The following is a 23,401-nucleotide window of genomic DNA, read 5'->3' on the forward strand; positions in this document are numbered from 1 at the left end:
CTCTAATCATAATACAATTAAATTTGAAATTAATGCCAGAAAGATACCTAGGAGATCTCACACATATATAGATATTAAACACTGCTTGTTTGATTAACCCATTGGCCAAAGTTATGAATATACTAATGTCTGGGTTTTATCCACCTGAGATGCTGGCCTAATGTCTCTGTACTGTAATCTGGGTATCTAAAATGTTCAAAGCTTCCCAGGTGATTTTAACATGCAGCTAATGTTGAAAGTTCTGATCTGGTATCCACCTTGGGTACTATGAGATTTTCAGAGGCAACTCTAGTTTCTGGAGTTGTTTTTTTTTCTTCTCTCTCAAACCTCCCCTAATGAGCATCCAAATGGGCTGTTCCACATGTCAGACTCTTCTCTGCGTCCCCATGGTCTCTCTTTATTCTCATAATAATCATCAGCACTACCTTCTCCCCCCATGTTGCAAAGAAACAAGGTGAATACTGAAATGGGGCTAAAGGGACTTGCTATTCATAAAGAAATAAAAGCTATAAAATTTCTTAGCACATGAAAAAAAATGACACATCTGTATCTTTTGAGAGGGGCAGCAGACCAGCAAAGTAAACAGGGAGGTGCCCCAAAGGCAAACATGTCTTCGCTGTGACAGAAGGGTTTACCCAGATCAAAGCTCAAAAGATTTTGCAGCCACTCCCTTACTGACTTCATCTGTGGGCATCGTCAGTTTCCAAGTGTTGTCATTGCAAATAAGTGATGTGTGCATTCATCTTTTATTAATCACTTACTTTAACATTCAAACAAATGCCAACATTTCACCAAGGAAACAGCATTATCTTAAGAAGTTGGGACATAATTATAGATGATATAATGTTCTGCAATGAGGTCCTGATCTTATCAACCTAAAACTAAACCTGATTAATCAGTATACTGAGAACCAAGTGAACGATTCTATCATTGGTCCAACCTAGATTATGGAAGAAGCAGGAAGAGCCGCTGGCCCCAGCCTGAGTAATGAGAATGAGGGCAAATCCCAGGACACACATTTACATATTGGAATCAGAGAATAGTCCTCAAAACACTTTAAACATTTATATTTATGGATCCAACAAACATTATTTGTGAAACATTTGTTAGGAATCTTCATATTTTAAAAATCAGAAAAGATCTCTGACTTCAAGAGAATCTTGAATCTCACAATCTAATAGAGACAGTATACAAGTATTCGCAGTCCTCTTTATAGTCCTTTGTTCAGTGCCAGATTGTGAATTCTGATTCTGATCAGGCCTCTCTAGCCTACTTTTTTCCATAGCAGCCTGACCCACCTGCTCCATGGGGAGAAACAAGGTGACCTGGGTGAGTGAGTTCACACTAGTGGGTCTCTCCAGTGACAGGCAGACCAGGCTGGACTCTATCTTATTTGGGGCTGCCTACCTGCTGACCCTACCGGGAAATGGGTGCATCCTACTCATGATCTGGCTGGATATGCAGCTCCACCTGCATACGTACTTCTTCCTCTGCAACCTCTCACTCATGGACACCTGCTATACCTCCAGTGGGGTCCCTCAGAGTTGGTTTACCTCCTCCTAAAGAAGAAGACCATATTTACCCAATGTGGGACCCAGCTCTTCTTCTCCCTGGCCTTTGAGTTCCTGCTGCTGGCCTCAATGGCCTATGACCTCTACGTGGATGTCTGTGACCCTCTGCATTACATGGCAGTGATGAGCCCAAGGCTCCGCATGGCACTGGTAGCTGTCTCTTCACTAGTGAGCCTGGATAATTCTGCTATAGAGACAGCAGTCACCATACACATGCCCACCTGCAGGCACAACGTGCAGAACCACATAGCCTGTGAGCATGTCATGCTCACCAGGTTGTTATGGTGAGTTCCAGCGTAGTAGTAGCTGCTTGTGCCCTGAGCTGAATGCTGGGTAATAACTCAGTTTTAGAAGGAAAGAAATACTTAAGAACTCAGAAGTGAAAAGAGAAGGTTTTTCCCTTGTAGTACATAGCAGTACGTTGAAAAATGTACTAAGGGATAAAGTGTTTGTACAAGTGTATATGTGTGTGTGCATCTGTTTCTGTGTGTATGTTGAAAAGATGTACTCTTTGCTTTTGATGGCCTTAATAAATAATGTCTTAAGCTCTGGAATCTTCTTGGTAGCTCCAGTCTTTTCTAACAAGATTCAATAGCAATTTACACCTACCAGAAATTTTAAATATTTGTTGACTGAGTGAACATGATGAGCATGTTTCTCATATGAAATTGATACTTAGAACAAGTATCATATGAAATTGATCAATCAAATACCGTATTTAATGAACATTTCTTCCATGCTCACCCCTGTTTCCCATTATCTCCAGTGTCAACTTCCTTTTTCCTAAGTATTGAAAGCATCATAGAGCCTGGAAGATCATGTGGGTCTTGGAAAGAAGTAACAATCAGTGACCAAATTGTGTCGAGTCCCATGAAGCCACATACTGTGACTGGTGCTGCAAGAGACACAAGGCATCTAATAGGAGATCCTTCCCCATAACCAAGGGATTATTTGGAAAGATAAGAGATAAATATCAAAAACTGGAAAAAAAATAAATTATGACATACTCCAACAATGCAAAACAGTACAGTGTTTGCAAAATTTTGTTAATTGCCAAATATGATACAGATTAGAATCTCTATTGAATTATCTTACAGAGGGGAGAAAATCTATATGGTTTGCAAAGGAATTAAAGGGGGAGAAAATGATTAAATTGGGTCTTTAAAAATGATACAATTTGGATAGGTCAGAGTAGAGATAAATAATTCATTCTTGGTAAATGGGGAAATGACATAACCCAAAAGGAGGCAGAAAAAAGGAAAACTACGTTTGGGGAAGAGTAAGCAAGCCAGTTTGGTTAGAGCAAAGATTTTATTTTGAGGCATTATGACGAGGAGCTAAGTCTGGAAAGAGGGCTTTGAAAACAAGGCCGAGGAAGCTGAAATGGCAAGAGAGCAGGGTTTTTTACATGAGGAATAGCACATTGAATACAGTGTTCTAGAAGCTATCCTCTTTCTGTCTACGAGGTCTATTAGACTAAATGAGACAAAAATTAGCTATTTCATGCTTAAGTGGAAGGAGCAAGAGAATCAACTATTTATAATGCAGCTTCTCATAATTAAGGCAGACTTTGTAGACCAGGCAGAGTTTAAGGTAGGGTTCAAAGCCTAAAAGAGCTGAGAAGCCAGAGTATCTAGAAAGGGAGTTATTAAGAATATGGAGAAATATTAGAAGTAAAAATGAATGGACAGATATTGAAGTTGGGAATTGAACAAAGGGTGTAACTGTAGACAAAGTGCCTTTTACTGTTTCATTTTTAGTTGCTGTTGTTTTAAGGGGAGAGGATACCATGCCATCTGAGTGACACTCTGAAAACACCTCAAAAATAAAGAGAGTTGACTTGGTGTGTCCTGTAAGTGTCATCTATGTTATCACCCCACATCTGATCTCTTCCCACATCTCAAAAGGCAAACCCCTAGTTAGACAGGTCCCATCCTGGTTAGGGTGGGACTCTGAGTTGGCTTTTCTCATATTGAATCATAAAATAAAGTCTAAACCTTATCAAAGGCAATAGCCTTGGAAACCCTTCAATTCTTTTTTCATTTTAAATGAAGAATAAATCAATTCATGATACTCCTGAGAGCAAAACTCAGGGTCCAAGTTCACACAGTGAGTAATAGCTCGGTCTCCTGAAGAATAAAGGAGAAGGGAGGGAGGAAGTAGAATTAGGAGAGTGGTTCTAAAATCTTAAAGACAAGGCAGAAAGCAAATGGGTCACTGAACCATTCTGAACATGTCTGGAAAGTCACATGTAGGGGCTCCCTGAAAGCAGGACCCCACTGCTCCTCCAGGAGAGCAGAAGAATATCAGCCCAACCTCTTCTATCCAAAGTCAAACCTTTCCATACCGCACACTTTGTTCCACATAAATCACAGGACCAGGAACGCCACTACAGAGAGTGGGGATTCTTGGCCTAGAGCTATTCATAGGCTTCAGCATATGGATTATGGGAATTGTGTTTTAAAATATTACCTCATCTACAGTTTCACCACATCCTAAGGGAATCCTTCTCTGATGTTGTCCTTACTCCAACTTTCTACCAAATAGCGTCATTGCTTCCTGTTGTACACACTGATAGGCCCTGGTGCTTACCCTTCATAAACTTTTCTCAGTTTGTAACATTAGGCTTACTGGTATGACTAGACATATTATCCTTGACTTGCCACAAGACCACAGGCTCCAGGAGGGTCAAGGCTGTACCTGTGATGCTCACAGCTTTATTCCTAGTATAAGGAATTGCCCTCATATAATCACTCAAAAACCCAGCAGCAACCTGGGTGGAGTTGAAGACCATTATTCTTAATGATGTAACTCAGGAATAGAAAATCAAATATTGCATGTTCTCACTTATAAATGGGAGCTAAACTATAAGGATGCAAAGGCGTAAGAATGAGACAATGGACTTTGGGGACTCAAGGGAAAGGGCAGGAAGGAGGCAAGGATTAAAAGACTACACATTGGGTACAGCATACACTGCTTGGGTGATGGGTACACCAAAATCTCAGAAGTCACCACTGAATAATTTATCCATGTAACCAAACACCACCTGTTCCCCAAAAACCTATGGAAATTTGTTTAAAAATATATATTAACGAATATATTAATCAATTCTCAAACAATCTGTGGTGAACACCTTCTAATTTGCAAGTTGGTCTGTATGAATATGTTTTTACATATTATAAAAAGTCTTTTTAAAAATATTTTGTAGTCAACTGTGATATTTGGTGCTGGTTGATAAGGCAGGTGTTTTAGACAAGCTTTCCAGACACCCAGGAACTGGACCTGTCATTAGGCAACTCTACCAGAAGAGGACAGTGGAGCTTCTAGCCCATGGTCAGGGGTCCATGAGTAAACCTGATTTACCATTGATCTAATGTGATTTCCAATACATTTTTAGTCTTTTCGTTTCTTTCCTAAATATAACCATTCAATATAGCAACCTTACACAACGTGATAAAGTTTAAAGATAATAGCTAGGTGAAATTGAGTAGCTCTCTTATTATTCCTACAATTTCCTCCTTTCCCCTTCCTTCAAAGAAAAAAGAAAAACGGATAGCATGGGGAGAAATGCCAGATATAGGTGATGGGGAGGAAGGCAGCAAATCACACTGCCACGTGTGTACCTATGCAACAATCCTGCATGATCTTCACATGTACCCCAAAACCTAAAATGCAATTAAAAAAAAGAAAGAAAAGAAAAACGAAAACGCGTTGGCTCTTTTCTCTCACCTCCATCAACCAATATAAAAATGTGACTTAAGTGAATTACTCTCTCAGAACCACACCTTCAAGTAAACCCCTAGTGAGCCCCAGGTCAATTTCAGTGTCAGAATTCCTGCCTAGTGATTACTCAGCCATCAAGAGTGGTTTTTGTTTATCTCAGTCACATATAGTGTATTTGCCTTGTTTGACAATTGAAAAAAACTGGAAGGTGCTGAAAAAATTGGGGAAAAATAGAGAAAGAAAAAGTAAAAGAATAACTGTCTTTACTAGTCTAGTCTAGAATAACTAGAAAAGTTCTTGCCTTACTGTTGTTTCTCTGCCACCTTTATACTGCTGCAGATACAAATAATAATAATAATAATCTGGAGTTATAATTACTATTAAAAAGCTATAATGAGTACCACTTATGTGTCATGTACATATATCATGTGTTTCATCCTCATAGCTGCCACTCCACTTAACATATCAGGAAGCTAAAGCATGATATATACCTATAAGGATATGCATTACAAGATCTATATTGTTAAAAAATTAAAATCTACTGAAAGTAATAAAAAAGAAATATGAAAAAATAGAAAGGCAGACCAATTCTTACATAGGAAGAGTCAACATAATGGAGATATACATCTCCTTATGTTAAATTTCACATTTAACAGGATCCCAATTAATTTTTTAAAAGAAATTTCTGTTTGAGACCACACAAAATTATTCTAAATAGAATAACCAAGAAATTTCTGAAAAAGGTTAATGAAGGAGGACTAGTGTACAAGATATTCAAACATATTTTAAACCTAAAACAATTAAAATGCTATAGCCATAGCACATGCTTACCCCAAGGCAGTGAAACAGAATAAACAGTCTAGAAATAAGTCAAGATACACAAGAATTTAATAAATCATAAAAAATAGCACTTTCAATCAGTGGAGGAAAATAAATAGCATTAAGACAACAAGTTAATAATCTGAAAAAAATAAAATTTATCAAAAAGATACCTTATATCAGGATTTACAATATTTACGTGTAAGAATGAAAATGTACAAGTACCAGAAGAAAATAAAAGAAAATTATTTATGATAACAACTTGAGGATTGCTTGCTAATTATGAGACAAAATCTCAGAAATCTTTAAACTTTTTTTGGATAAACTCAGCAAAATTTTTTGCATATCACAAGCCATTATTGTAACAAACAAAAATATAGATGGTGTATTAGTCTTTTCACACTACCATAAAGAACTACCTGAGACTGGGTAATTTATAAAGGAAAGAGGTTTAATTGACTTACAGTTCTACATGGCTGGGAGGCCTCAGGAAACTTATACAGTCGTGGCAAATGGTGAAGCGAAAGCAAGTACTTTTTCACATGGTGGCACGAAAGAGAGAGTGAGTGAAGAAGGAATCGCAACACTTTTAAACTGTCAGATCTCATGAGAACTCACTCACTATTGTGAGAAAAGCATGGGGAAACCACCCCCATAATTCAATCACCTCTGACCAGGTCCCTCCTTTGACTTATGGGATTACAATTTGAGATGAGATTTTGGTGGGAACACAGAGCAAAACCATATCATTCCACCCATGACCCCTCCCAAATCTCATGTCTCTTTCATGTTTCAAAACAAATCACACCTTCCCAACAGTCCCCCAAAGTCTTAACTCATTCCAGCATTAACTCAAAAGCCCAAATCCAAAGTTTCATCTGAGACAAGGCAAGTCCCTTCTGCCTATGAGCCTGTAAATTCAAAAACAAGTAAGTTACTTCCGAGATACAGGGGGTGTACAGGTATTGGGTAAATGTTCTCATTCCAAATGGGAGAAATTTCCAAAACAAAGTAGCCACAGGTCCCATGCAAGTCCAAACCACAGCAGGCAGTCATTAAATCTTCAAATTCCAAAATGAACTCCTTTGACTCCATGTCTCACATCCAGGGCATGCTGATGCAAGGAGTGTGCTTCCACAGCCGTGGGAAGGTCCACCCCTGTGGCTCTGTAGGGTGCAGGCCCTGTGGCTGCTTCCATGAGCTGGCATTGATTACCTGTAGCTTTTCCAGGCCCATAGCACAAGCTGTTGGTCAATCTACCATGCTGGAATCTGGAGGACAGTGACCCTCTTCTCACAGCTCCAGTAGGCAGTGGTCCAGTGGAGACTCTGTGTGGGGGATCCAACCCCACATTTCCACTTTGCACTGCCCTAGTAGAGGTTCTCCATGAGGGCTCCTCCCATGCAGCAGACCTATGCTTGGACATGCGGTCATTTTCATACATCCTCTGAAATCTAGGCAGAGGTTCTCAATCCTCAATTCTTGCCTTCTGTGTACCTGCAGACCCAACACCATGTAGAAGCTGCCAACACTTGGGGCCTACATAATAGCCCAAGCTGTACCTTGGCTCCTTTTAGCCATGGCTGGAGCTCAGCAGCTAAAATGCAGGACACCAAATTCTGAGGCTACACAGAGCAGCAGCAGCGATGGCCCATGAAACCATTTTGTACTCTTAGGCTTCCAGGCCTGTGATGGGAGGGGCTGCTGCAAAGATCCTGACATGGCCTGGAGACATTTTCCCCATCATCTTGGCAATTAACATTCAGCTCCTCATTACTTATGTAAATTTCTGCAGCCAGCTTAAATTTCTCCCAGAAAATTGGTTTTTCTTTTCTACCTCATGACTAGGCTGCAAATTTTCCAAACTGCTCGATTTGCCTTCTAAATAAAAGTTTTGTTTTAAGATAATGTCTGTGAATGCATATGAACAAACACATTCAGAATCAGCCAGGTCACTTTTTGAATGTTTTGCTGCTCAGAAATGTCTTCCACCATGTACCCTAAATTATCTCCCTCAGGTTCAAATTTCCACAGATCTCTAAGGAATGGCCAAAATACCACCAGTCTTTTTTCTAAAGCTGAGCATGAGTGACCTTTACTTCCAGTTCCCAATAATTTTCTCATCTCCATCTGACACCATGTCAGCCTGGACTTCATTGGCCATATCACTATTAGCATTTTGGTTAAAATCATTCAGCAAGCCTCTAGGAAGCTCCAAACTTTCCCACATCTTCCTGTCTTCTTCAGAGCCCTCTAAACTGTTTCAGCTTCTGCCTGTTACCCAGCTCCAAAGTTGCTTTCAAATTTTCAGGTTAACTTTAGAGCAGTACCCCACTCCTGGTACCAATTATCTGTAGCACTCCATCTTCACATTGCTATAAAGAGCTACCTGAGACTGTGTAATTTATAAAGGAAAGAGGTTTAGTTGACTCACAGTTCCACATGGCTAAGAAGCCTCAGGAAACCTACAGTCATGGCAGAAGGTGAAGGGAAAGCAACTACCTTCTTCACATGACAGCAGGAGAGTGAGCAAAGAAGGAAGCACTACAATTTTAAATCATCAGATCTCATGAGAATTCACTCATTATCATGAGAACAGCACAGGGGAAACCACCTCCATGATTCAATCACCTTCCACCAGGTCCCTCCCTCAATGCATGGGGACTACAATTTGAGATGAAATTTGGGTGGAGACACAGAGCCAAACCATGTCAGATAGTAAAGGGAGTGGGTAAAAATGCAAAGAGGTAGCATGAAGGAGTTATTTTATGTTGATGGAATGCTTCGTAACTTGATTGTAATTACACAAATCTCTAAATAGGATAAAATTGCATAGAACTACACATACAAGCATACGAATGTAAAATTTTAAAATAGTGAAAATTGAATAAGATCTGTAGGCTAGTTAACAGTAATGTAGCAATGAATTTTCTAGTTTTCTTATCATATTACAGCTATATAAGATGTCACCACTGGGGGAAGCTGGATGAAGATTTCTACTATTTTTGCAACTTCATGTGCAGCTATCATTATTTCAGAATAAAATTGCTTTTAAAACTAATACTATAATTAAGAAAAAATAAAATAAAAAACACTGGGAATCGAGACCATCCTGGTCAACATGGTGAAACCCCATCTCTACTAAAAATACAAAAAATTAGCTGGGCATGGTGGCGTGTGCCTGTAATCCCAGCTACTCAGGAGGCTGAGGCAGGAGAATTGCCTGAACCCAGGAGGCAGAGGTTGCGGTGAGCCGAGATCAGCCTGGGTAACTCTGTCTCAAAAAAAAAAAAAAAAAAAAAAAAAAAAAAAAAAAAAAAAAAAACACTGGGAGTAGGGAAATTCTTTGCTGCTCATATCACAAATAAAGAACTAATTTCTCTAAGATATAAATGGTTCCTCAAAACCAGTAAGAAAAAGGCCAAAACCAAATCCAAAAAAGATATAGACTGTCCACAGGAAATAAACATAAATGGCTCTAAACATATAAAATAATTATAAACACTCGCTCATAGTAAGAGTCACACAAATAAGAGATAATATGCTTTTAAAAAAAAAAAACTAACAGATCGACAAAAAACAAAAAGTGTGAAAAAAGTTCTCTAATCAGTTGCTGGTGGGAAAGTAGACTGATGCAAATCAATAAAGGGTAATATCTGTCAATATTCAAAATGCACATTTCATTCAACTCAGTAATTCCATTTCATAAGACTTATCCTATAGTTAATTTGCACATGTGCAAAATTACATATGTAGAAGATACTATTCCTTATAGCATTGTTATAATAACAAAAAACAGGAAGTAACCTAAATAACCACAAACACATGGCTAAAGAAATTGTGGTACATAAATGCAAAAAATTTTTAAAGTGAGGAAATACTATGCATGCCCACATACGTAGCTCTCCAAGATATGTTTTAAGGTAAAAAGAGCAAGGGGCAGGACAATGTGTGTATTGTGCAACCATTCTGTGGAAAGATGGAGACATTATAAGTTATTTGGTTGGTAGCTAGTTAGGTACTAGCATAGAATACACCAGTGCGTAAGTTAGTTGACCGGTTCATTAATTAGGTATTAGTGGCTTTCTGATATAGAATAAAGTATCTCTACAAGGATAGACATAAAACTGGTAAGAATGCTTCAGGAGGGAACAGGTAGGAGGGAGACTCTCTATACATACTTTTCAATAGGTTTTGAATTTTCAGCTATGAGAATGTATTAGCTGTTTTTAAAAATAAATGCTTAAATTAAAAAGGTAGAACCATGTGCCCAAAAATTATTGTTCACAAGTGTTCATCCACTTATCAGTACATCCCCTAATCAACAAAGAAATTTTCACTCTCAGAGGAAATTAAAATATCTCAAAACATTAGCAAGGCCAAGAACCTCTTTGGAACTGGGAGCTGCATATGCTCCCGTGATTACACTACTACAGACTTCAGAGAAGAGAAAATTGAAGTCAGAACAGTGAAAATGTTAATGAGAAAAGAGACAGAGTGGTATAAAGAAACATTCCAGTAATCTTAACGAAACTAAAACCAGATTATCCAAGATTATATGGAGACAAAGTATCTTCACGCAGTCAGAACTCACAGCCGTGGCCACTGCCTGCCATTACTGCCTGTCCCTTGGTGCTCTCGTAGTAATCATGACATTGTCCTCAAGAAGGCTGTCACTTCAGTATCCCCAGCTCAGTTCAGCCATGGAGACAAATATTTGCTCTTAACTTTCCGAAAGGCAGTGGAGATGCAATGGCACGGTTAACACTAAACCAAAACCATCCAAATAACAAAGGTGTACAAACATAAAGAATAGCACAGCGTCGTATTAACATATTCTGAACTTAAGGACAATTCTGGCTTTCTGGAATCCATGGGATTACATTTTAATAATATTCCAAAGAAGGGAAGCATGCTCAGAGACTTCCCAGATATCCTTGTCTCCTCTGCTTCCCAGAGGAGGAGCCCCATAGCAGGACCCAGTATTTAGGTACCTATGAAAACACCTCCATGTCGGTGGGCCATAGCTCTGCCATCCTCATCTTTCTTTTCTAGGGGTCTCGATAAGAAGACCACGCCATCTAGGCCACCCAGAAGCCCCTAGCCAACAGCAGGAGCTGCCAGAACATGCTTCGAAGCTTGAGGTTGCTGAAGATGAGGATGAAGGGATGGACAGATACACACAGGTAGATGGGAATTTGCCATGGCCAGTAAAAGCCATTCTGTACAGACATAAATTTTATAGCATCAATGATCAGGAACAGAAAGGACAGAGCATAAAGAATGAGGAAGGAGATGAGGGACTTCAGAGCTCTGGTGTGAGCCTGGGTGCTGGGGTCCTGCAGGCTGTGGCCATTGTGTTCCATTCTCTGAGCATGCCTCCTCAGGGAATTAATTAACAGCATAATTGAGACCAGAAAAACAGAGCAAGGAATGGACCATATGGCCAGTTTCAGGGGCAGCAAATAGTTAATTTCTATTGTTGTATTCCACTCGTAGGTCATGTTCCCAGAAACTTTTCTAATTAAAAATTCTTGATATGCAGAGTAGTTCACCCCAAAAAACAGCAGGGTTGTGATGAAGGAGATCAGGACAGAGCCCAAAAGGAGCCAGGGCACCCACCCTGGGAACCTCCACTTCAGCCACAGGAAGGTGGGGTGGGTGATGTTAGCAATCTTCACACAGAACAGGATGCTGAGCCAGGTGCAAAACCAGAAGGTGGCTGAGTTCAGGAAGTGCCAGTGTAGACGGAAGAACTGTTGACTGAGATTCCCGGAGTGCTCGACCACATGGGCAGAGTAGTAGAAGTTGTGTATCAACCCAAGCAACTGCAGGCAGAAGCGGGAGGCAGCCAAGCTAATGAGGATCATGTCCAAGGGGAGCAGCCTGCCATATCGCAGCCACTCCCTGCCCAGCACCAGCACAATGAAGCCATTCGCTGAAATCCCCAGAAGAGTCTGCAGGACAAAGAGAAACATAAAGAGGGCCGTCAATGCTGCTTGCATTCTGACCCTCCCTGCAGTTCCCACTTGGGTGCCTTGGTCCCTGGCCTCCTCCCAGCCCCTAGCCACAATCCTGCTTTTAATCTTTCATGGGAGTACCAAAGAGGGGTCAGGCTCTGTATCTGGACCAGAGCTCACTTAGAGAAGAGAATGCTCAGGCTAAAGAGGAGAGGTGTGCTCTTGGCTCAGACAGGATGCAAATTTCCCCTAGTGTTAGTTACCACTAGGCCTATAAACTGCCCTAATTTGCCTTATCTGGTTTTGCCTACATGCTGCCATGGTTAATATCAGTGTCTATGATTTTTCAAGGTTTCTATGGGAGTTTCATCCTCAGGCTATATGAACACTCCTCTTCCCATCAGACAGTTCTCAAGACTTTAAATATAGAGACAAGTATAGGAGATACCAGGAAAAATAGTGACACCAAATAATTCTGTCTCAGCACTTCCCTGTTACACATCCATGCTTACCTTGCTACCTTTGCACACATATCTCTTCAAAATCAAATACCTCGTCTACCTCTCCATCCAAATCTCTGCTTAGATCCTTCATGAATCCTGAGATGTAAATGATGTTTTAAACTGGTTTTATATTTCCAGTGAGAAAATTCATTATCTTGTGGTTGAGGGACCTTCCAAAGCAGGACTGAGAGCCCCTGTTTCTTGCTAGACGTTGATGGGAGGCTGCTCTTGGTCCTAGAGGCCTCTCCCAAGTCTCTGCCAAGCGAGCTGTTTCAGCATGACCGCATATGTCAAGTCAGCAGTCTCTAGAGGGAGTCTGCTAACAAGATGGGGTCTTAAATATCAACACAATCATTGGAGTGACAGCCTATCACTTTTGCCTTATTCTATTGGCTAGAAGCAAGTCACAGTCACCAACAACGCTCACAAGAACGAGGTTACACAAAGGCCCAATACCAGGGTTGAGGGACATGCCGGGCCGCTTGGCAGTCTGTCTACCATCCTGAGGAAACCGTGGCTTCCAAGGCATATGTGAGACCTAACACCAACGTCAAAAAGAGACTATGAGACCGTGTTGAAAGTAAAAATATTTTTTTAAATATATCTATCACCTCACATAGTTCCTGTTTTCAATTTTTTCACGTGTAAGTGAGAACACTTAAGATCTACCCTCTGATGAAAGTTCACATATACAACACAGTATTGTTTACCATACTCATACAACCATACATTAGGTTTCCAAAGCATGTTCATTTAGCATAACTGAAACTCCATACCCCTTGACCATTATCTCCCCATTTCCCCTTCCTGAACCCTGGCAACCACCAATCTACTCTCTACTTCTGCGAGTTTGTTTCTTTTTAGATTCCACATGTAAGTGAGATCATACAGTACATGTATTTCTGTGTCCGGAGTAGCTCACGTAGCATAATGTCCTCCCGTTCCATCTATGCTGTTGCAAATGGCAGAATCGCCTTTTCTGAGACTGAATCACATTCCACTGTGTGCACACCATGTTTTCTTTGTTCATTCATCTGTTAACAGGGTTTTAGATTGTTTCCATGTCTTGGCTATTGTGAATATTTTCAATGAACATGCATGTATCTCTTCAAGATAGTAATTTCATTTCCTTTGGATATACACCTATATCCAAACGAATATAGGAAATATAAAGTGGTCTGTTTTTAATTTTCTGAGAAACCTTTATAGTGTTTTCCATCATTTACATTTCCATCAATAGGGTGAAAGAGTTGCTTTACTCTGCATTTTTGACAACACTTGTTAACCTTCATCTTTTTGGTAACAGCCATTCTAATACACGTAAGGTGACATCTCATTGTGGTTTTGATTTGCATTTCTCAGGTGACTTGTGATATTAAACATATTTTCATACAATTTTCATCTTCTTTTGAGAGACGTTATTCAGGTCCTTTGCCCATTTTGAAATCAGGTTATTTGGGTTTTTTGTTTGTTTGCTTGCTTTGCATTACAGTTGAATAAATTCCTTATATTTTTATTATTTTTTTTTTCAGACAGGGTCTCACTCTGTCACCTAGGCTGGAGTGCAGTGGCACCATCACAGCTCACTGGAGCCTCAAGGTAGGAGGGGTGAAGCAATCCTCCCAGCTCAGCCTTCCTGGTAGATGGGACTACAGGCATGCAGTACCGCACTGGCTAATTTTTTTTTATTTTTTGTATAGACAGAGTCTCACTATGCTGCCCAGGCTAGTCTCAAACTACGGGGCTCATGCAATCTTTCTGCCTTGGCCTCCCAAAATGTCAGGATTACAGGCACGAGCCAGGTCACCTGGCCAAAGTTCCTTGTATATTTTGGAAATTAACCCTTATTAGATATGTGGTTTACAAACATTTTCTCCCAGTTTCCATTCCGCTGGTTGTTTTCTTTGCTTCGTAGCTTTTTATTTTGATGCAATCCCATTTGTCTATTTTTATTTAGCTCCTTGCCTGTGCTTTTGGTGTAATTTTCTATTTGTCATTACCCAAACCAGTGTCTAGAAGCTCTTTTCCTATGTGTCCTAAGAGTTTTATGATTTCAGGTCTTACCTTTAAATCTTTAATCTATTTTGATTTAACTTGCACATATAGTATAAAAATAGAATCAAATTTCATTCTTCTGCATTTGGACACCCAGTTTTCCCAACGTCATTTATTGAGGAGACTATCTTTTCCCCATTGTGTGTTCTTGGCACTTTGTCAATAATCAATTGACCACAGATGTGTAGTTTTATTTATAGGCTTTCAATCCAACTCCATTGGTCAATGTGTCTGCTTTTTGCCAGAAACATGCTGTTTTGATTGCTATCATTTTGTAGTATATTTTGAAATCCAGTAGTGTGATACGTACAGCTGTGTTTTTTTTAGTCAAGACGGCTTTAGTTACTCGGGGTCCTTTGTGATTCCACAGGAATTTTAGGATTTTCTTTCTATTTCTGTGAAGAGTGATACTGTAATTTTCATAGGAGTTACATTAAATCTGTAGATTAGTTAGCATGGATATTTTGACAACATTTCTTTTTCAATCCATGAACATGAGATATCTTTCCATTTATTTGTGTCCTCTTCAATTTCTTTCATCAGTGTTTTATGTTTTCAGTATACAGATCTTTCACTTCTCTGGTTAACTTTACTCCTAAGTATTTTATTTTTTATGCCATTATAAATAGGATTGTTAAAAATTTCTTTTCCAAACAGTTCATTGCTAGTGCATAGAAATGCTTCTGATTTTTGTAAGCTAATTTTGTATCCTACAACTTTACTAAATTCATTCCATTTTATAGTTTTTGGTGGTGTATGCAGGATTTTTTATATATAAGATTATATCATCAGCAAACAGAGAAAATTTTACTTCATCCATTCCTATTTCAATGTCTTTTATTTTTCTCTAGTCTAATTGATCTGGTTAGGGTATCCAGTAGTATCATGTGGAACAAAAATGGTAGGAGTAGACATTCTTGTCTTGTTCCTGTTATGAGAAGAAAAGCCTTCAACTTTTCACAGTTGAATATGATGTTAGTAGTGGGCTGATCATATATGACCTTTATTGTGTTGAGGAGCATTCCTTCTAAACCTAATACATTGACAGTTTTTATCATGAAAGGATGTTAAATTTTGTCAAACATTTTGTCTGACTTACTATTGAAATTATCATATGGCTTTTAACCTTCATTGTATTAATATGGTAAATTACATGTATTGATTTGTGTATGTTGAACCAACCATACATCCCAAGGATAAATCCCACTTGATCATGGTGAATAATCCTTGGAATTTGCTGTTGAGTATGGTTTGCTGGTATTTTTTGAGAATTTTTACATCTATATGTTCATTAGTGATATTGGCCTGTAGTTTTTTTTTTTTTTTTTTTTTTTTTTTTTTGTATTATCTTTGTCTTGTTTTGGTACTAGGGTAACACTAGCCTTGCAAAGGGAATTTGGAAGTATTTTCTCCTCTTGAATTTTTTGAATAAGCTTGAGAAGGTATTAACTCTTCTTAAATGATTGGTAGAATTCAGCCATGAAACCACATGGTCCTGGGCTTTTCTTTGACAAGACACTTTTAATAATGACTCAATCTTCTTACTCATTATTGGTCTGTTCAAATTTCCAATTTATTTATGACTCAATCTTGACATGTCAAGACTCCATTTCTTCTAGCTTGTTCAATGCATTGACATACACTGTTTTTAGTAGTCTTTTACGATCCATTGTATTTCTATGTTATTAATAGTGATGACTCTTATTCCTGGTTTTATTTGACTCTTTCCTCTATTTTTCTTAGTCTAGATAAGAGTTTGTAAATTTGGTTTCCTTTTATTTTTTTTTTTGAGATGGAGTCTCACTCTGTCACTCAGGCTGGAGTGCCATGGCACAATCTCGGTTCACTGCAACCTCTGTCTCTGGGGTTCAAGTGACTCTCCTACCTCAGCCACATGTTGCCATGCCCAGCTAATTTTTGTATTTTTAGTAGAGACAGGGTTTCACCATGTTGGCCAGGCTGGTCTTGAACTCCTGACCTCAAGTAATCCACCCACCTCAGCATCCCAAAGTGCTGGGATTACAGACATGAGCCATTGTGCCCAGTTGTTTACCTTTTTAAAAAAACAGTTCTTACATCCTGGCCAACATGGTGAAACCCCGTCTCTACTAAAAATACAAAAATTGCGGGCGCGGTGGCTCACGCCTGTAATCCCAGCACTTTGGGAGGCCGAGGCAGGTGGATCACAAGGTCAAGAGATCGAGACCATCCTGGTCAACATGGTGAAACCCCGTCTCTACTAAAAATACAAAAAATTAGCTGGGCATGGTGGCACGTGCCTATAATCCCAGCTACTCAGGAGGCTGAGGCAGGAGAATTGCCTGAACCCAGGAGGCGGAGGTTGCGGTGAGCCGAGATCGCGCCATTGCACTCCAGCCTGGGTAACGAGAGCGAAACTCCATCTCAAAAAAAAAAAAAAATACAAAAATTACCTAGGCGTGGTGGCACGTAGTCCCAGCTACTGTAGTCCCAGCTACTCGGGAGGCTGAGGCATGAGAATTGCTTGAACCCGCGAGGCGGAGTTTGCAGTGAGCCGAAATTGCACCACTGCACTCCTCCAGCCTGGTGCCTAGCAATGGAGCAAGACTCTGTCTCAAAAAAAAAAAAAAATTCTTAGTTCCATTAATCTTTTTCTATTTTCTGATTATTTATTTCTGCAAAGATCTTTGTTACTTCCTTTCCTCCATTCTGCTAATTTTAGGCTTCGTTTGTTACTCTTTTTTTAGTTCTTTGAGGTATAACATTAGGTTGTTGATATGCTATGGCTCTGTGCCCCGACCCAAATCTCATCTCAAATTGTAATCCCCACAATCCCCCAGGGGAGGGGCCTTATGGGAGGTGATTGAATCATCCACCCTGGACTCCCCACTTGCTGTTCTCAGGATAGTTAGTGAGTTCTCATGATATCTGGTTGTTTGAAAGTGTGTGGCACTTTCTTCACTCTTTCTCTCTCCTGCTCTATCATGCTTCCCTTTCACCTTTTGCCATGATTGTAAGTTCCCTGAGGCTTCCTGGTCATGTTTCCTGTTAAGCCCGTGGAAATGTGAGTCAATTAAACATCTTTTCTTCATGAATTCCCCTGTCTCAGGTAATTCTTTAAAGCAATGTGAAAACAGACTAATAAAGTTACTTATTTGACATCATCTTTCTTCTTTTTTTTTTTTTTTTTTTTGAGATGGAGTCTTGCTATGTTGTTTATGCTGGTCTCAAACTCCTGGACTCAAGCAATGCTCCCACCCTTGCCTCTGCAGTGACTAGGATAACAGGCACACATCACCACTTGGCTCTTTTTTCTTTTTTGATATAGGCATTTATTGCTATAAACTTCCTTCTTAAAATTGCTTTTTCTACGTTCCATAAATTTTAGTATGTTGTGTTCCCATTTTCATTTCTCTCAAGTTATTTTTTAATTTCTCCTTTAATGTATTCTTTAACCCAATAGTTATTCAGGAGCACGTTGTTTTATTTGTTAATAAAATATTTAACACATATTTAACATATTTAAAAATAGTAAACACATATTTGTTAATTTTTCATGATTTTTCCTGTTATTGATTTCTATCTTCATACCATTGTGGTAAGAAAAGATGCCTGATATTATTTCAATCTTCTTAAATTTTGCAGCACAGACAGCAGGCATAGCCTCAGTGGTGAAAGCTATACAAAAGGGTGTGACCCACATCCGAGTTGTGGTGAAGGGCCTGGGGCCAGGACACTTGTCTGCCATCAACAGACTGACCATGGTGGGCCTGGAAGTAATCTCAATCACAGGCAACACTCTCATCCCTCACAAGGGCTGCCGCCCCAAGAAGACTTGGAAGCTGTGATGGGAAGGGAGCCTGCACTTGGACCTGACCTCTAGCCTCAGCTCCAGTGGGACCTTGTACAAAACTCCCTGTCAGAGCTCTCTCCAGAATATGCTTGTTGGAGATCCTTCAGACAGTAAGGGTGAACTTTGTCTCCTTACACAGGAGATGCTTGCACCTCCAGCTGGAGATGGGTGTGCCCCAGAAGTGAGCTTTGCATCTCTTGACAAGAGGGGAGCTATGAGGGCAGCTATGGCCTAGGCCCAACCTCTGCTCTGAGAAAATAAAATATCTGTACCATCAAAAAAAAAAAAAGAAAAAAAAATAAGTTAAGACTCATTTTGTGGTTTCTTTTTATAGTTCTTGCCCTAAAGTCTATTTTGTCTGAAATAAGCATAGCTACTCCTGTTCTTTTTGTTTCCATTTGCATGGAATATCTTTTTCATACCTTCACTTTCAGTTTAGGAGTTTCCTTTAAGGTGAAGTGAGTCTCTTGTAGGCTACATATAGTTGGATCTTTTCTAAATCCATTCACTCACTCTCTGCCTTTTCATTAGACAATTTAAACCATTTACATTCACCAGGCAAGGTGGCTCACACCTGTAATCCCAGCATTTTGAGAGGCCAAGGTAGGTGGATCACCTGAGGTCAGGAGCTTGAGATCAGCCTGACCGACATGATGAAACCCCTCCTCTACAAAAATACAAAATAAGCCAGGCATAGTGGCAAATGCCTGTAATCGCAGCTACTTGGGAGGCTGAGGCTGGAGAATTGCTTGAACTCAGGAGGTGGAGGCTACAGTGAGCTGAGATTGCACCATTGGACCCCAGCCTGGCAAAAAGAGTGAAACTCCATATCAAAAATAAATAAATAAATAAATAAGCCATTTACATTCAAAGTAATCCTTGATAGGTAAGAACTTACTAGTATCATTTTTCAAAATTATTTTCTTGTTGTTTTCAAGATTATTTGTTCCTTTCTTTATTGATTTTTTCCTTTGTATTTGATTACTTTCTTTAGTGGTATGTTTTACTTTTATCTTTGCTATATCTATTACAGGCTTTTTCCTCGTGGTTACCCTGAGGATTACATAAAACATCTTATAATGATAACTGGCTGGTTTAGCTGGCGACATCTTAATTTTGATTTCACACACAAACTTTACATTTTACTCCTTTTCCTTTCACATTTGTGTTTTTGGTGGACAATTTAAATTTTTAAAATAATTTAACAAATTATTACAGCTTTATTTTTAATATATTTGCTTCTTAACCATTATAACTGAGATATATTTGATTTCCCCACTGCCATTACAATATTACAGTGTTCTCACTTTGACAAGGTATTTACTTTTACCATTGAATTTTATATTTTCATATGTTTCTATGGAAATAATTAGTGCCCACTTTTTTTCAGCTCAGTGCTCCCTTTGGCATTTCTTATAAGCAGATATAGTAGTAACAAACTCTCTCAGCTTCTGTTTCTCTAAGAAAGTTATTATCACCCCTTCATTTTGAAGGCTAAGATTGCTGGGTGTAGTATTTGGGGTTGACAGTTTTTTCTTTTGGGATATTTGAATATATTATTTGGCTGTCTTCTGGTGTGTAACGTTTCTGCTGAAAAATCTACTGATAATCATATGGGGATTTCCTTGTACATAAAAATTTGCCTTTTTCTTGCAGATTCAAAACTCACTTTGTCTTTGACTCAACAATTTTATTATGATATGTCTCCATACTGGTCTATTATTTAGATTCATCTTATTTGGTATACTTTGGATTTCCATAATCTGGATTTCTGTTTTCTTCCTAAGGCTTGGAAAGTTTTCTGCCATTATTTTTTAAATATGTTGTCTATCTCTTTGTCTCTCTCTTCTCTTTCTGAATCAGCAATAATGCAAAGTTGTTACACTTGATGGTGTCCCATAAGTTTCTCAAACTACCTTCATCCTTTTTTACTCTTTTTATCTTTTTCCACCTCAGATTGTATGATTTCTGTTGATCTGTCTTTAAGTTCACTGATCCTGTATTCTATTTGCACTACTCTGCTGTTGAAGTCCTCTACTGAAATTTTCAGTTCAGTTACACTGTTCTTCAGATCTATGATTTCTGTTTTATATTTTTAAAATAATTTTTATCTCTTTGTTAAAATTCTTGGTTTGTTCATATATTGCTCTCTTGATCTTGGTGAGTATTTTTGTGACCATTATTTTGAGCTTCCTGTTGAGTAAATCACATATTTTCCTTCACTCATTGTCAGTTTCTGGAGACTAATTTTGTTCTTTTATTTGGAATATATTTCCTTGTTTCTTCATTTTCATTGACTCTCTGTGTTGGTTTCTGTGCCTCACTAAGCTTTTTTCAAGTAATTATTTTGAATTCTTTGTCAGGTAGGTTGCATACATCCAATTATTTGGGGTTGGTTACTGGATAGTTACTGTGTTTCTTTGGTGATGTCATGTTTCCTTGTTTTTTTTTGTTTGTTTGTTTGTTTTTAATGTTCCTTGAGCCTCATGTTGATGACTGTACACTTGAAGGAGCAGTAACCTTTTCTAAACTCTAAAAGCTGGCTTTGTAGGAGAAGAACTTTACATATGGATGGGTTTGAGGGTGCTGGAAGGGTGGGATGCAGTGGCTCCCACATTGGGGTGGAAGAAATAGTAGCTCCAGTTTCAAGGTAGTATGGTTAATTTGGGCCCAGCATGAAAGAGGAGTATCACGTGGTGTGGACTCTGGGTAGCTCCACTAGCTGGAATCATCATTAGCAAAAACTGTAAGGGTCCTTGGTGGAAAAAGCTTCAGGTGTCTGTGGTGACAACAAAGACTGCTGGAGTCCTCAGTGTTGAAGGTTGCTGAGGTCCTCCTGCTCTCCTTGACCCCAATAGGGAAATATTGCATCTAAAGTTATCTCTTTTGGCACTGAGCTGTGCCAAGCAGAGGGAAGGACTGGCAAATTAAAATGTTTCCTATGCTTTTCTATATAGCTATCCTAGTCATTTATGCTCTATTGGGTTGCTGCATCTTCTCCATAGTATTTCAGAGCTCTCCTATTTTCATCAATGGATAGTTGTTAAATTTTTGTTTTGTGGGGAGACATAAGTTGGGACTCCTGGCTGACCATCTTGCTCTAAAAATATTTTCTTGAATGAAAATATATTCAAGTTGATCCACATTTAAATGTTTTCTATTTAATACTTCAAATATGTTCTTTCTCCACATTTGCTTAAAATTGTTTTCAAGGTTAGTGTATCCTTTTGAATTGTGTCTTTGTTATGAAAGAGTCAGATGAGAAAATTAGTCATACAAATAATGTGAAAGTTGTTACTACCACAGCAGAAATGTATAGTTGAATTAAAATGAATAATACTTAATAAAAAATCAGAGATCTTACTGGCATTGAGTGAATATGCATTTTTCTCACTTGAGCTTTATGTTTCTTTTACTGTTTTCATTAATTCATTAAATATTTATTGAGCACTTATATTTGCTGGGCACTATTCTAGTCACTAGGCAGACAGGATCCCAGCTTTTATGGAACTTGCAGTCCAATAGAAGGTGACAATAAGCAACAACATAAGCAAGATACTTTCAAATAATAATCAATTCTATGAATATAATAGAAGGGTTAGATTTCTGAAGACAGGCTGAAGAGGAAAATGTTACCCCCATACACATGAGGGCTGAAAGCAGCTTTCTTAGGAGGTGACATGCAGGTTGAGGGACCCAAGCAATTAGAGCCCTTGTCTTGTATGTATTACCCTGATAACATTATCAATAATTTTATTCATTCTCTTCTACCATTCCTTCAAACTTTATTCACAGAGGGAATTGTTCAGGCTAAAGAATAAGAATTCCAGCAGGATACATGACTCTTTTTCACTCTTAGCAAATAGGTTGTTACAAGATTACTTCAAGCCACAAGATCACTTCAAGTAACAAAATAGCCTCAAATCAGAAACTAGAGATTCCAGTCCAGTTTACGAATACTAAATAATGAGATATCAGCAGCTTCAACCACTCTGAGATTGGCTAATGCATAAGGAAAATGGAAAAGGAGCAGGAAAGGTCTTACCTGGACTAGTACAAAAAGAAACTGCCTTTGTGCTTTCTAGCCCCGGTAATTATTTAGCGCTGACTTTCTCCCTCATGTAAAATTTTCAGAGCTCTGAATATTTCCTACTGGGCCCTTTCTCCTGCAGTTCTATTCATTTGAGAGAAAGCATATCTGCTTGGGGTGATCCTTTGTGACTCCTTTCTCAGCCCCTAGGCATATGCCACCAAATTTCGCTGCTGGAGCCTTCACACACCACTGGGCATTTCTATCAGTTAAGTCTCAAGACAGCCTCACACACATGCTCTCTCCCTGCCTTAGTCTGTTTGTGCTTCTATGACAAAATATCGGAGACTGAGTAATTTATAAGGAACATAAATGTATTTTTCTCACAGTTCTTGAGGCTGGGGAGTCCAAGATCACCGTGCCAAGAGATTTGGTTTCTGGTGAGGGCTGCTCTCTCCTTCAAAGATGATGCTCTTTGCTGCAGTCTTACATTGCAGAAGGCTGAAGGACAAAAAGGGTTATATCTAGTTTTCTCCAGCCCTTTTACACATGATTAATGTCACCTAACAGGGTGGAGCTCTTGTGGCCTAATCACTCCTAAATGCTCCTCCATCTCTTAGTACTATCACATTGATGATTAAGTTTCAGTACATAAATTTGAGGGGATGTTCAAACCATAGCACCCGTGATGGCCCACAGCTGGTCTCCTAACCTTGCTCCAGCAGTCCTAAAGTAACCACATTCTTTTGACTTTTCCCAAAAGTTAGCTAGTCAGTCTGCCTTTCATCCTCTACATCTGCCAGGAAGAAGCAAGACCAGTTACTATGCCTCCTAACTAAGTAAATAGCATAATAAACTTTGTGAGCAGCATCATGGATGCTTCCGAGGTGAAGGGAAAGAAATTTCTC

The 23,401-nt window shown here is 39.0% G+C and overlaps 1 protein-coding gene across 1 annotated transcript; it reads right to left on the minus strand.

The window, feature by feature from the left end:
• Window positions 1–11,194: 11,194 nt before the first annotated feature.
• Window positions 11,195–12,118, minus strand: TAS2R41 (taste 2 receptor member 41). Its single transcript, XM_032245223.1, has one exon. The coding sequence runs from the start codon at window positions 12,116–12,118 to the stop codon at window positions 11,195–11,197; it is 924 nt and encodes a 307-aa protein (XP_032101114.1).
• Between the last annotated feature and the right edge of the window lie 11,283 nt (window positions 12,119–23,401).

The sequence above is a fragment of the Sapajus apella genome, unplaced genomic scaffold (assembly GCF_009761245.1).
Source record: "Sapajus apella isolate SASKATOON/1434 unplaced genomic scaffold, GSC_monkey_1.0 scaffold56, whole genome shotgun sequence".
Lineage (NCBI taxonomy): Eukaryota > Metazoa > Chordata > Mammalia > Primates > Cebidae > Sapajus > Sapajus apella.

Excerpts from the sequence above, each read along its gene's own strand:
- TAS2R41 (XM_032245223.1), bottom strand. The coding sequence starts at position 12,118 with ATGCAAGCAGCATTGACGGCCCTCTTTATGTTTCTCTTTGTCCTGCAG.